The sequence below is a fragment of the Orcinus orca genome, chromosome 11 (genome assembly GCF_937001465.1).
Source record: "Orcinus orca chromosome 11, mOrcOrc1.1, whole genome shotgun sequence".
Lineage (NCBI taxonomy): Eukaryota > Metazoa > Chordata > Mammalia > Artiodactyla > Delphinidae > Orcinus > Orcinus orca.
In genome coordinates, this window is record NC_064569.1 from 41,885,005 (window position 1) to 41,897,479 (window position 12,475).

At 54.2% G+C, this 12,475-nt stretch overlaps 1 protein-coding gene across 8 annotated transcripts in view; it reads left to right on the top strand.

Moving 5' to 3' along the window:
- ACVR1B (activin A receptor type 1B) overlaps nucleotides 1-5,160 on the top strand; it is a 34,644-nt gene extending 29,484 nt beyond the window's left edge. For 6 of the 8 annotated variants that reach the window (XM_049694112.1, XM_049694110.1, XM_049694111.1 and 3 more), the window contains one exon: nucleotides 2,038-5,160. In XM_049694112.1, coding sequence (XP_049550069.1) covers nucleotides 2,038-2,525 — 488 coding nt within the window. In that variant the 3' untranslated portion in view covers nucleotides 2,526-5,160. Of the gene's footprint in view, nucleotides 1-457; nucleotides 589-2,037 lie in introns of all 8 variants that reach the window. The other 2 variants (XM_004274299.4, XM_004274300.4) reach the window with 2 other exon arrangements.
- The last annotated feature ends 7,315 nt before the right edge of the window (nucleotides 5,161-12,475 follow it).

Consider the following 12,475-nt stretch of genomic DNA (forward strand, 5'->3'; position numbering starts at 1 on the left):
AAATACTTGATTCTTTCCATTTATTTGACGTTTTTCAAAATAATGAGTTTATTCCCTCTCATTCTACAAAGGCGACTGAGGTTTTGGTTTATTTGTTTGTTTTTAGTGTCATCACGAACTGGTGATTTAAAATATTTGTTTCCATTGAAGTCATAGGTCTTACTGTTGCTTAAATGTTCTCATCTTTGGCCCGTTGGGAGCTTTTCAGGTCGGTACCTTTTGACATGGCCTCAGTAGTCTTTGATAGTTTCCTTGCTTTTTGTTACGAAAAAGATATTCCTGGCTAATCCTGTGTGTCTCTTGTCCCATAACTAGCACTGACCAGGCTCTCCAAGGAGCCCTAGTTCCTCTTAGTGGGAAGTGGTATTTACAGATCGCAACATGGGTGTTGTCATTGGCTTTTGAGTAATCTCTTCCTTCTTTTGATAACTCCGGTGGACGTTTTCTTTTCTCCCAGGAGTCCATGAGGAATATCAGCTACCATATTATGACCTAGTGCCCTCTGACCCTTCCATTGAGGAGATGCGGAAGGTCGTATGCGACCAGAAGCTCCGCCCCAACATCCCCAACTGGTGGCAGAGTTACGAGGTGGGAAGCTCCCCTCTCTCCCGTGGCCTTTCTATCTGCCCGATTTCTCTCCCTTAGAAGAGGGTTTGCCAAAAGTGGGGCCAACCCCAGGGCTACCCCCTGAGCGTGTCGGCCATTGCAAACTGTTATGTGCTGTTGTATTATATACTGAGCCCTTGTCCTGGGCACTGGAGGGTCCCCTTTGGAATTGACAGCCTAGAGGAAGAAAAAGGCTTGGTCCCAGGACACAGATAAGAGACAGAACAAAGACTGAGTGGGAGCCGTTAGACCTGCCCAACTAGAAAAATGGCTCTGGAGCCAAGGGGTGAGCTGAGCTTCGTGGAAGAGTTAAGAAGAGGCGTCCACGAAGGGTGTAGAAGAATGAGGGGGTGGGACTCAGTGAGAAGACATGTCTGCGAGGGAAGTGGCCTTTCTAAAAACTCAGAAGCGAGGAGGGTGTAGAGAATTTGGGTTGGGGAGTGATGGCGGATGAAGCGGGGAGGGGGTGGCATTCGATGGCAATAACAGAAACGAGGACAAATGTATGATCTAGATTCCTAAGAAGCATGGAGTTGCGGGGTCTTGGAGTCTTTGGCGGCACAGGGTTTGCTTCGCTAGTGCTCTTGGGCCCCCTTTTCTCTCGTGGCTCTGCTTTAAGGAGTGTGTCCACTGGAGGGCAGGCCTGCGTTGAAGAGCAGAATTACTGCGCTCACACTTTGGTGACGCCTCCGCTTTGCCTGACAGAGCAGCCTTTTCCAAAATGGTCCTTGGAACCCTCAGGGTTTATTCACTTCAGAGGGTGAGGGAAGCAGAAAGAGCTGGTCTTCAGCTGCCCGCACCCCACTCCCTCTTCAGTCGGGGCTGTTTGTGTGTTGGGACTCCGCTGGGGAAAACGGGTCCCACTGCTAAAAGGAACCTGGAAAACAGGCCTGAGGCAGCAGTCTGGGGACTCCGTAGCCCTCCACAGGTGACCTTCCAGGTCCGCCCCTTGGCTGCCCCTGGCCTGTGCCGTCCGGGCCCTGGCCGTGAGCTTCTGCCTCTGACGAGGCTGCCCCTCAGGGGCTGCTGCCTCCTCCTCCGCCACCCTGTCTCTGCACGTGAACGTGGGGTCACAGCCGCGTGCGTGCTCGTGCTGGGGGATGTCCCTGCTGTGCCTGGCTCGAGCGCTGCTTTACAAAAAGCAGTCAGTAAACAGTCATAAACACGGATACTCAAACCTTCCAGAAGTGATTTTCAGATCACAGGCCGTTGCAGGTATTTCTCTCAGGATCACCCAGACACCGGGGAGTGGCTGACCAACCATGCTTGCCGAGAAGGTCCCCCTCCCCAGGCTGTCCCTTAAGGAAGGGGGAGCCCAGGGCAGGGGGTGGGGGGCGGGCAGAGCACGGGTGGGGGAGACGGCAGCCTGGGGACCAGGAAGGCTTCAGTGGGGGCGGGGGCAGGCTCGAGTGACGCCGGGTCTCTGTGCAGGCGCTGCGGGTGATGGGGAAGATGATGCGGGAGTGCTGGTACGCCAACGGCGCGGCCCGCCTGACCGCGCTGCGCATCAAGAAGACCCTCTCCCAGCTCAGCGTGCAGGAGGACGTGAAGATCTAGCTGCCCCTCCCCACACGCTGCTGGGCAGCGGGACCTACAGCCGAGCTGCCGTGTTGAGCGTCCGATGGAGGCCTACCTCTCGTTTCTGCCCAGCCCTCTGTGGCCAGGAGCCTGGCCCGCAAGAGGGACAGAGCCCGGGAGGCTCGCTCGCTCCCACATTGGGTTTGAGACACAGACACCTTTTATATTTACCTCCTAGTGGCACGGAGCCTCTGAGAGCAAACGGTGTGGAGAACTCAGTGCCACAGCCTGGACCAGCTGGAGTGGGAAGTTCTGCAAAGCCCGGCGCACCTGGCGAGAAGCCTGGCATGGTGACGGGCGGCCTGGGAGGGCCCGGGAGGAGCGAGCGTGGCCCCTGCTGAGCGGCACCGAGGGCTTTCCTCTGGGACCAACCCCAGCGCAGCGAGGCAGCCCGGGGAACCAGAAGGATGGCCCCTCTCGGCAGCGCCGGGCCTCGTGCTCCCCTCCGCCCCGTCGGGACACCTGGAGGGACTGCCAGTGCCCGTCTGTCCAGCCGTGTATGCATGTGCCGAGGTGCGTCCCCTGTTGTGCCTGGTCTGTGCCGCGCCCTTACACGTGTGTGTGCGCGTGCGCGTGTGTGCGTGTGTGTGTGCGCGCGCGCACGTGTGTCTGTAGGTGCGCACTTACCTGCTCGAGCTTTCCGTGCATGTGCAGGTCAGGCGTGTGGTCGTCACGCCGGCTCTGCGCGCTGGGGCCTCTGTTCAGTAGTGAGCAGCGTCTGGTTTCCCTGGTGCCCCTCCCGGAGGTCTCCCTCCCCTCCCTTCCAGAAGCCCCCCTCCACGGTGGGTCTCCCTGCCCTGTGTCGCCTGGCCCTCCTCCATTTCAGACTGTGGAACCAAAGCTGGCCCGGTTGTCTTGGCAGGCAAGGCTCTTGGGCCCAGACGTAAGGGAGGCGGGGTGGGATGGGCAGGGAGAGAATCTCGGTGGCAGTCTGGGTGTTGTGGTCAGCGGCCACCGTGGGAAATGAGCCAGCCTAAGGGCAGCGTCCTCGGCAGCGTCGAGGAAGGGCCGAGGAATCTGAAGCCCAGATCTTGGGACTCAGATCGGAATGTCACATCTGTCTTTCATATCCCACATTCTGGAAACAGCAGTGTATATTTTTGGTGGTAGTGGATTTAGGGTGGGGAAGGGAAGGGGGGGCAAGGAGTGGGGAGGGAGTCTGGGGCGGGAGGGAGGCATCTGCATGGGTCTTTTACTGGATTATCTGATCACGGTGGAGGGAAGATGTGAGACTTGCATCCACTTCAGGGGCTTTACTAAAGGGAACAGCCCGAGCTGAACCTGTTGTTTAACCTGAGTGTAGTATTTAACGACGTCTGGAAGCGCGGTTGTGGGTGGTGATTCCGTCAGCATATCTTAGGTATATATTAACTTCGAAGCCATAACTTAACTGGAGTGGTTTGGTTTTCTTTTCTTTCTCTTTTTTTTTTTTTTTTAATTTAATTGGGAGGGTCTGGATTTTAACTTTTTTTAAATATTGTTAAGTTTTTATAAAAGGAAAACCATCTCTATGTGATGATTACCTCTCAATCTATTTGTTTTTAAGGAAATCCCTATAAAAACAACCACACAAAAAATGCTTCAATCAAACGCACACAGCTCAATCACACTGGAAATGTCTGTCCTTGTACCTGAGCCTGCTCCCCCCACCCAGCAGCAAGAGTTCCTCTGCCCTGGGGGTTGGTCTCGCTTGCGTTCTGCCCCCCCTCCCAGTTCCACAAGTGGGTTTTGCACTGGGGCCCTGGCCTTCCGTGTGTTGTCCAGCAGGTTGCAGCTTCTCCTGCAGGCATTCACGCTACAGACATCGCTGAGTGCCTGCTGGATGCCAAGCAGTGCGCCGGGCGCTGGGAAATACAGCTGTGAACAAGACAGGCTTGGGTCCTACTCTTGGAGCGCCGACCATGGGACCCATTCAAGTTAGTGGGTGACTGTTTTGAAACCAGAAGTTTTCGTAGTTGCTTCTGAGCCTTTTGAGCCTGGAGTGATTGCTCTTATATAAGACCACTAAGGAGTGAGGATGCCCACCTGTCCCCCACCAAAGAGGCCGGTGGTGGGCAGTGAGACCCCCCCAGTCGCTGCGTTCATCCGGAGCCCCCTTCCTGCCCCCAGGGGAGGCACAGACTGTGTGCAGCCTCAGAGCATCCCTGCCTCCAGCCCAGCGATTCTCTGCCAAAGCTTGTGGAGGAGGGGAGAGCCCTCCCCACACTTCCATTGGTCTCCCCCGTGCCCTGGCCTTCCTATTTATTTTCCTGCTGTATCGCTTCTTTCCTTGCGTTAAAGGAGATCTTCCCCTAACCCTCTGAGCCAATTTACTGGCTCCTGACTAATTTCCCTCGAATACCAATTGTGTCATTAGGGGGACCTTCTTCCCCACCCCTGCCGATGCCCCATCTGTCCGCCCTGCGGCAGAACTTAGCGGTTTAGAGGAGATGACGGAACTCAGACTCCTCTCCCCCCCGCCGCAGCCAGCCTCTGGGATCTGCCAACACTCCTTGACCCAGGGACTCCCAAGCCACTAGCCCACTCCCCCGGTGGCCCTGCTGTCCTCACCACACACTCCTCCTTCTCCACCTCTGGGGAAGACTGAGCAGTTTTGGGGGGAAGCTCCCAATCGCACCGCCACCACTCTTAACCCGAGAGTTAGGAGTGAGAGAGTTGGGAAGAAACTAAAGCTGTGGTTTTGGCCCCCTGAGGCTAACCCCGATCCATAGGGCTACCTGCACCTCTGGATTCTGGATTCACAGACCAAGTCCAAGCCCGTTCTTAGGTCGCCGTCAAGGCCCCCGAACGGCATTCTCGGTACTTCTGTTTGTTTTTGTACATTTTATTAGAATGGACTGTAAGATAGCCACTTAGACACTTTACCTCTTCAGTATGCAAATGTAAATAAGTTGTAATATAGGAAATCTTTTGTTTTAATATAAGAATGAGCCTGTCCAGTTTCTGCTGTACATTATTAAAGTTTTATTCACAGAGCTTTTCTGGTGCCATCTGTTTTACATCTGTGGACTGGCTGCCCAGCCTTTATCAGAGGAGCTGGGCAGGTGCTTCAGGTAGCGTCCCTCCCGCCACTGGCTGGGGTACGACGTTAACAGCAGCTGCAGCAGGTCATGTCAGAAGAGGACCCTGTCGGAACATCCGGGGTCTTCCTGAGGCTGTTGCCCTGTGTTTCATAGAAGGAGGGCCTGGCGTGTGAGAGGGAGCGGAGGACGAACTCAGCACCTTTTCTTGGGCTTTGCCTGTATTTGTCTTTGTCTTTTAGCATTTTTCTCTTTATATAAAAGAGGGTCTTGATCCTGGTAAGTCACAAACCACCCAGTCTCGAAGGCAGCCTGGGCCCTCCTCAGTTTTAGCTTTCCCCCTCCTGACTTGGAGTATAAATGTGAATTTGGGGTTGGCTAAGCGACTTTGAGATGGGAGTCTTCAGTGGTGACTCCGGGGTTTTCAGCGTGCGGGTGGCTGTGAGGAACAGCCCTAACCCAACATCTCCAGGCTGAGGAACCAAGAGAGCAAGTCTTAGAATCATAGACTCTCAAGTTTAGATGGGACTCCAGAGGTCCAGCACCCATCAGGCATTTGACCTCCCCCACAGCATCCCTGCCGAGTGGCGTGGGCCTCGTGCTGTAACGCTCAGGACCACAACCTCCACCTGCCGGCCATCTGCTCAGTGAACAGCCCTTCCTTACCTAGAACTGGGAAACCTCCCTGCAACTTCTCTCCAGGATGGTTCAGAGCACTTACTCTGTCTTCCATGTAAGGTCCCTTAACATATTTGAAGGCAGCTGTTACGTTACTATGAATCTGGCAAAGCTCAGGGCTTTTTCAGTTAATATTAGCAGATACTTATTAAAAAGTTACTGTGTGGGACTTCCCTGGCGGTCCGGTGGTTAAGACTCCGCGCTTTCACTGCAGGGGGCATGGGTTTGATCCCTGGTTGGGGAACTAAGATTCCGCATGCTGTGCGGCGGAAAAAAAAAAAAAAAAGTTATTCTGTGCTACGCAGTGTGCCAAAATTGGCTTTACGTACATGAACTGCTTTCATCCTCAAAACAATGTATGAGATTGGATTAGGAAACTGAGGGTTAGGGAAAACAAATAAATTGCCCACATAGCTCACAAGGGTGGAGAAGACCTTGGGTCCAGGGTGTCTGGCCAGAGACTGCAGCCTCTCAGCCTCTGCACATCCTGCCTCCATGGCGCCATGCCCTTCCCCCACGCCGGCTGCTCTCCGAGAACCTGGCTCAAGCCTGGGGCCACGGAGAGCACATGACATTCCACCCAGGCATTCACTGGCAGCACAGACTAGAAGGAGAATCCCAGACTCTGCTTGACACCTTCAGGTCACATCCCAGGACTGCATCTTATGTTTGTGTTGAGTAAAATCCAGCCCCCTTCCTCTTTCCTGTATATGAGAAGTTGGTATTTTGAACTCAAGTGCAGGACCTTATATGCCTTACAGGTTTACCCTGTTAAATTTCACCACAGAACCTGTCCATGGCTGCAGCCTGGCAATATTTTAGAATTCTGCTTGTTGCCCAGAGTTTTCCATTTGTCCTCCCATCTGAGACTGTTGGGCCGGAGAAAATCAAGTAACTTACCTCTAGAAGTTGGCTCGAAGTTTGGCATATATCCTAGTAACCCAGAGTGGCTGCTAATTAAACTGTCCTTGCACCCTGGCCCTAATTCTTTTTGGACAAAGATAACAGCAGAATCCCAGGTACCTTGTTGAAGTGGCAGGTATTCCTGTGGCTGCTGCATCTCTGATCTGTCTGTCGGAAGGAAAGGTGAAGTGGCTTGCAGTGGATCTCAGCCTAGTTCAAAAGCCAATCAATGATCAGTCATCTTGCCAAGCATGGACCTAAAGTTCACTAGGCTGTGGATTGCAGGTTCACCCTTACCGTTTTGAAAATCAGAAAGGCAGCAATTCTGGGACCTCTTCACGTGCCCTTGAAGGTTACTAACGTTTCACCTTTGTAAGGCCCACGACCCAGGAGACCTGCGTTCATTTAATGGTGTATCACTAGGGGTTTTGTTTCACACGTTTTAAATTTCTGTCCCCACCCCCTACCCCCGGCCATGTCTTCTGATCTATAGTCTGGAGAACATGCTTGCTAAATACAACCAAAACAAAATGAGGGGTAGAGTAGTAAAGTTCAAGAGACATGCAGGGACATGTGAGGGGTGCATAATGAAGGGAGGGAGAGGGAGGGAGAGCTGTAGATCAAGACAGGAATGGTTTCTTAGGGTTCACCAGAGAAATGAAAACTAATAGGGCTGGATAGATTAGATAGATGATAGATCAATCGATCGATAGATAGATATTTAAAGGAATTGACTCACACAATTGTGGGGCTGTTAAGTCTGAAAGCTACAGGGCAGGCTGACAGGCTAGAGACCCAGGGAAGAATTGATGTTGCAGTCTTGAGTCTGAAGGCAGTCTGGAGGCAAACTTTCTTCTTCCTTAGGGGACCTCAGTCTTTTAAGCCCTTCAACTGATTGGATGAGGCCCGTCCACACTGTGGAGGGTAACCTAACCTGCTTTACTCCAAGTCTACTGATTTAAATGTTGATCACATCTCAATCAGACCTTCACAGGAACATCCAGACTGGTCTGACCAAACCCCTGGCGTCACACCCTGAAAAGTGTTAGGCATCCCATGGCCAGACAGGGTGGGATTTAAGGAATAAGGCAGACAGCTCTGGATCCACCTGGGAATGCTCCTTGGAGGCCAAGGATGGAGGATAATGGGATATGAAGGTTTAAGGAACAATAGGATGGACTGGGCTCTAAATACATTCAACAAGCATGAGTTCAGCAACCTTAGTGTGTAAAGCAGTAGGCAGAATACAAGGACGAACAAGCTGTGGCCACTGCCCTTCGAGACCGAGAGGATTTGTATAGAGAATCGAGAGTAGAGCAGGTTTCAGCAAGTCCCATTACAGAGCCGTATGTAATGCGTCGTGGAAGCTCAGGTGAGGTGCCTAGGGAAAGCCAGCCCTTCAGGGGCTCCCTACCTGGTGGAATGGACTAGTTAATAGGTAATTACAATGGACTGAGGTAAGTGCTATGGTGGGGTAGACACACAATCCTCTGGAGACACAGAACAGACAGGAAGATGGGGTCAAGAGAGGTGACATCTATTTAGGGATAGGCACTGGCCTGCTGACTGGGGAGGAGGGAGATTTGGTCAAAAAGAGTGTGTCGGGACTTCCCTGGTGGCACGGTGGTTAAGAATCCGCCTGCCAATGCAGGGGACACAGGTTCAAACCCTGGTCCTGGAAGATCCCACAGGCCGCGGGTCAAATAAGCCCGTGCACCACAACTACTGAGCCTGTGTGCCACAACTACTGAAGCCCGCGCACCTAGAGCCCGTGCTCCCCAATAAGAGAAGCCACTGCAATGAGAAGCCCTCGCACCGCAATGAAGAGTAGCCCCCGCTCGCTGCAACTAGAGAAAGCCTGCGCATAGCAACGAAGACCCAACGCAGCCAGAAATTAATTAATTAATTATTTTTTTAAAGTGCGTTGCTCAAGAACAACAGGTTCAGTATGGCTAGAGCAAGAGAGCCAGGGGCGCACACAGGAAATCTCTTAGAGCCATGCTGTGCTAAGCCGTCAAGACTGTATCCCGAGAGCCACCAGTGCCATCGCTTCCCCTGTGACCACTGCCTCAGACTGCTGATCTCAGTAGTTTTTCCTCCTGGGTCTCGACCTGGTCTCCAAATTCTTCTCAACAGCTCGCTTATGTGGAGTTGTCCCATGAATGAACACCTCTTTTTTCATTCCTGCTGTAGGAATGACAGGCCATTGATGGGTTTTGAGCAGGGGAGTGATGTGATCTTACCTGTACTGGGAGGGAGAACACAGTGCTGACTTGAGAAGGTAATTGCCGAGGTGGTAGAGCAGGAACAGCTGGAGGACGGGGAGAGACGGTGGAAAGGACGCAGAGTTTGGGGGCGCGATCAGATGTGGACAGTGAGGAGAAGCCGACTTCAGTGTGGAGTCCACGGGAGGATCTCAGCCTTGTGTACAATGCTGTCCCTGGGGAGAAGGAACCAGGGCTGGACCACCAGAGCAGCTGTGTTTGCCAAGAGAGACGAGATCTGGGGAGTCTGGGGCCCTAAAAGCTGTCATTTTCTGTCCTAGCCGTCTGTACCTGTCTGAAATGAGGTGGGGTACGATAATACATGCCCTCTGTCCTAGAAGTGGTTTGTGGATACTGTAAGGAAAACTAGAGAGATGACCCTTTCTCCCTCCTGCCAGTCTAACCTGTTCAAGCCCGAGATACCTTGCCATCCCACCTAGGAGGCAAGATGGTCCCTGGCCTCTGGCTGGGACTAGACTCAGAAGCTACAGTATCCAAAACAAATAAACGGCCAGATCCGCCTGGCTCCGGCTCTCAGACCCCCTAGAATTAGCTCTTTGGGCTGTGACGGATCCGCCTCCCCGCTCGCCCCTGCTGCTGAGCTCCCCTGGACCCCAGTGCCACACACAGACACGAGCCCGTGGAAACAGTTGGGCAATATGAGCCATTAAGGAAAACAACCGCTCCCTGCCCAGTCAGCTGCCTACCAGCTGCCCAGGCCTCCCTCAGCATCCGAGAGCCAGGGCCCAGCCCCTCATTCCTGCCCACACAGCCGGCTCCGTCCCAGGCCCTCACCCTCCCACCTTCCACTCAGAAGCAGTGGCAGTACCCAGAGAGGAGCCCCGGCGGACCGGTGAGCCCCCCAGTCCTGGGATGAAACGACTGTGCGAGAGCCCTGGCATTAACTCAGGTGCCAGAGGAGCCTGGGCTTCTGAAGCTCTTGCCTTGAGTGCCCCGACCTCCTGATGGGAGCCTAGAGCTGGAGCAGGTGGGCGAGGACGGGACTCAGGGGACCGTTGACTCTTAGGTACCTGGGCAAGGGCTTGTCCCAAAGAGAAGGGATCTCACCTAGGCCTTGTCCATTAGCCAAGCCCCCGCTCTCTGTGCCCCTACCACAGGCCAAGCCCTGCCTACCCTGAGAGCCAGGGGCCAGGACAGCTGGATCCAAAGGAAGCAAAGCCTGGAGAGTTCACTCTGAAAGCCCGGGACACGCTCAGGAATAAGGTACAGATTGAGTGCAGATGTCTGCGGGAGCCAGAGCCATGGGGCTTTTGCAAAGAGGCTTCCGGGGGGAGGAGAACAGAGGGGGAGGTGTCCTAATATGAGGCCCCAGGTGGCGTGCAGCATGCTTCCCTCCCCCCCCCACCCCCCGCCACCACCAGCCTTAAGAGAGCTGCAGAAGATGGGATGAGGAGAGCAGATGCTAGACCAGAGACTCGGGCTCAGGAGGAAGTCGTGGAGGGTCGGAAAAAGCAAAGCTTTAGGCCTGGTGTACCGTCTGACGTGTGCAGGTTCCTGCATGGAGGAAGCCCACCAGCTGTCTGCCCTCTCACTGAGCAGTGTCACCTGCTGCTGGGTGACAAACACACAACTTCCTAACAGGTGTAAAACTCCAGAACGCAGTGACCGAAGCGGGGCTTGGTGTCTCAGCTGAACACAGACCATCTCAGGCCAGAGAGGAGCTCTGGGGACTCCTTAAACCTGGCTGGGATTCCAGGAGGGGGCCTAGCACCAGCCAGACAGCCCTTCGGAGTCTGATTTGAAGATTTTCTGAGACTCATGGCCACCAGAGGGCACCACCACCCCACAGTGTGGCATCCTGGGCTCTCCATCACCTCCCTGGAGAAACTGGGAAGATTGGGAGGAGGAAGCAGGCGCGGGTCTCTGAGCTCTCAGCGGGAGCTACCAGCAGCTGAGTTAAATGGTCTCCAGAGTCAGGAGACCTGGGCTCTAGTGGGTTCTAGTGCCTGTTCTGCCACCGTCTTTCCCTCCCTGGTCGGCTTCAGTTCGCCTCCTCCGTTGAATAAGGACTTGGACCGCTTGGTGTCCTTTCCGGCCCACGGGGCCCTTCCCAGCTCTGAAGTTCTAGGGTTTGAGGAAATCATGCAATGAACGTGACAGAAATTGCATCTCCTGGGCCCACCTTTACTCTGGGGTTCTCTAGGGTGCCCTGCCTGGCAGGAGGCGGAAACTGGTGTAAGCTTCACTTCTCTGGTGCTGTTCTCTGACTTGGAGGTCGGGAGGCAGACTGGCCTGGATACTGATGGGCAGTCTCTGTCTCCACGTCAGTCTGAAGGAGGAATGTCTCAACAGGGCTGGCAGACACAGGTGCTGTGACACCTGTGGTGTCTGCTCCTCCAGGTTTCAGGCGAGGAGGTGTCCCTTAGGTAAGCCTCTGGGATAGGTGGGGTGGCGGTACGGAAGAGCTTACAAGATGCCCTTTTGAGGGTCCCTGCATGAGTAAGCACAGAGTGAGGAGGATAGAAACCATTGGCTCTGCTGCCTTTGCCCGCCTCCCCATCCCCACCCCCGCTGCAGATGCCGTCTGTCAGGAGCAGGCAGCAGACGGTCCAGGGGTCCATCTGTGCTAATGCTTCACAATAGAGTCCCGTGTTTCCCCACCAACGCCCCCTCGGCCCCTCAGCTGATGGCCACTTGGTGATGCCAAGGGGGAAGGTGGGAGGAGGGAGAGGAAGGCACTAAGGGAGCTAGCACTTGGTTCGTGGCAGTCCCCAGTCCACCCCCTGCCCCCCACCCAACGAGCATCCTGCCATCTGGACTTGTGTAATCACTGCAGGGTGAAGAAGCACCCCCCCACACACACCTCCTGTAGGGGCTGGGGCCCCAGGGGCCTGGGGGTGGGGAAGACACAGACGGAGTCAAGGGGACTAGGAAGCAAGAAGACGGAGACAGACCCATGGACTGAGAGAGACAGGAGACAGAAAGCCTTTCCTGGCCTCCCCAGGCTGATGGGCCACTAGCCCCTCTGTACTCCGCAGGCCATGCATCTAACACAGCACCGGTGCGTGTATCACTCCCTACCTGACCAAGAGCCTCTGTAACCTGGCCCGGAGCAGGGCTTCAACATAGGGTGAATGAAGAACAGCGGAAGACAGCATCACACGGTGGTTAGATTGCAAGCTCTGCAACCAGACTGCCCAGGTTCGAATCAGCTCTGCCACTGAGTGACCTAAAGCAAGTTACTTAACCTCTCTGGGCCTCAGTTTCCTCCTCTGTAAGGGATGATAATGGTATCTGTTTTCATAGAGTTGTTATAAAGACCAAATGAATTCATTCATGGATGTAGAAGATGTAAAAGATTACACAGAACAGTGTGCACCGCACAATAAATGTCAGCTGTAAAGGCATAACGGATTTGGGAACACTGGAGGAGGGGACAATGTGGACATTCCTGGCTTCTGTTCA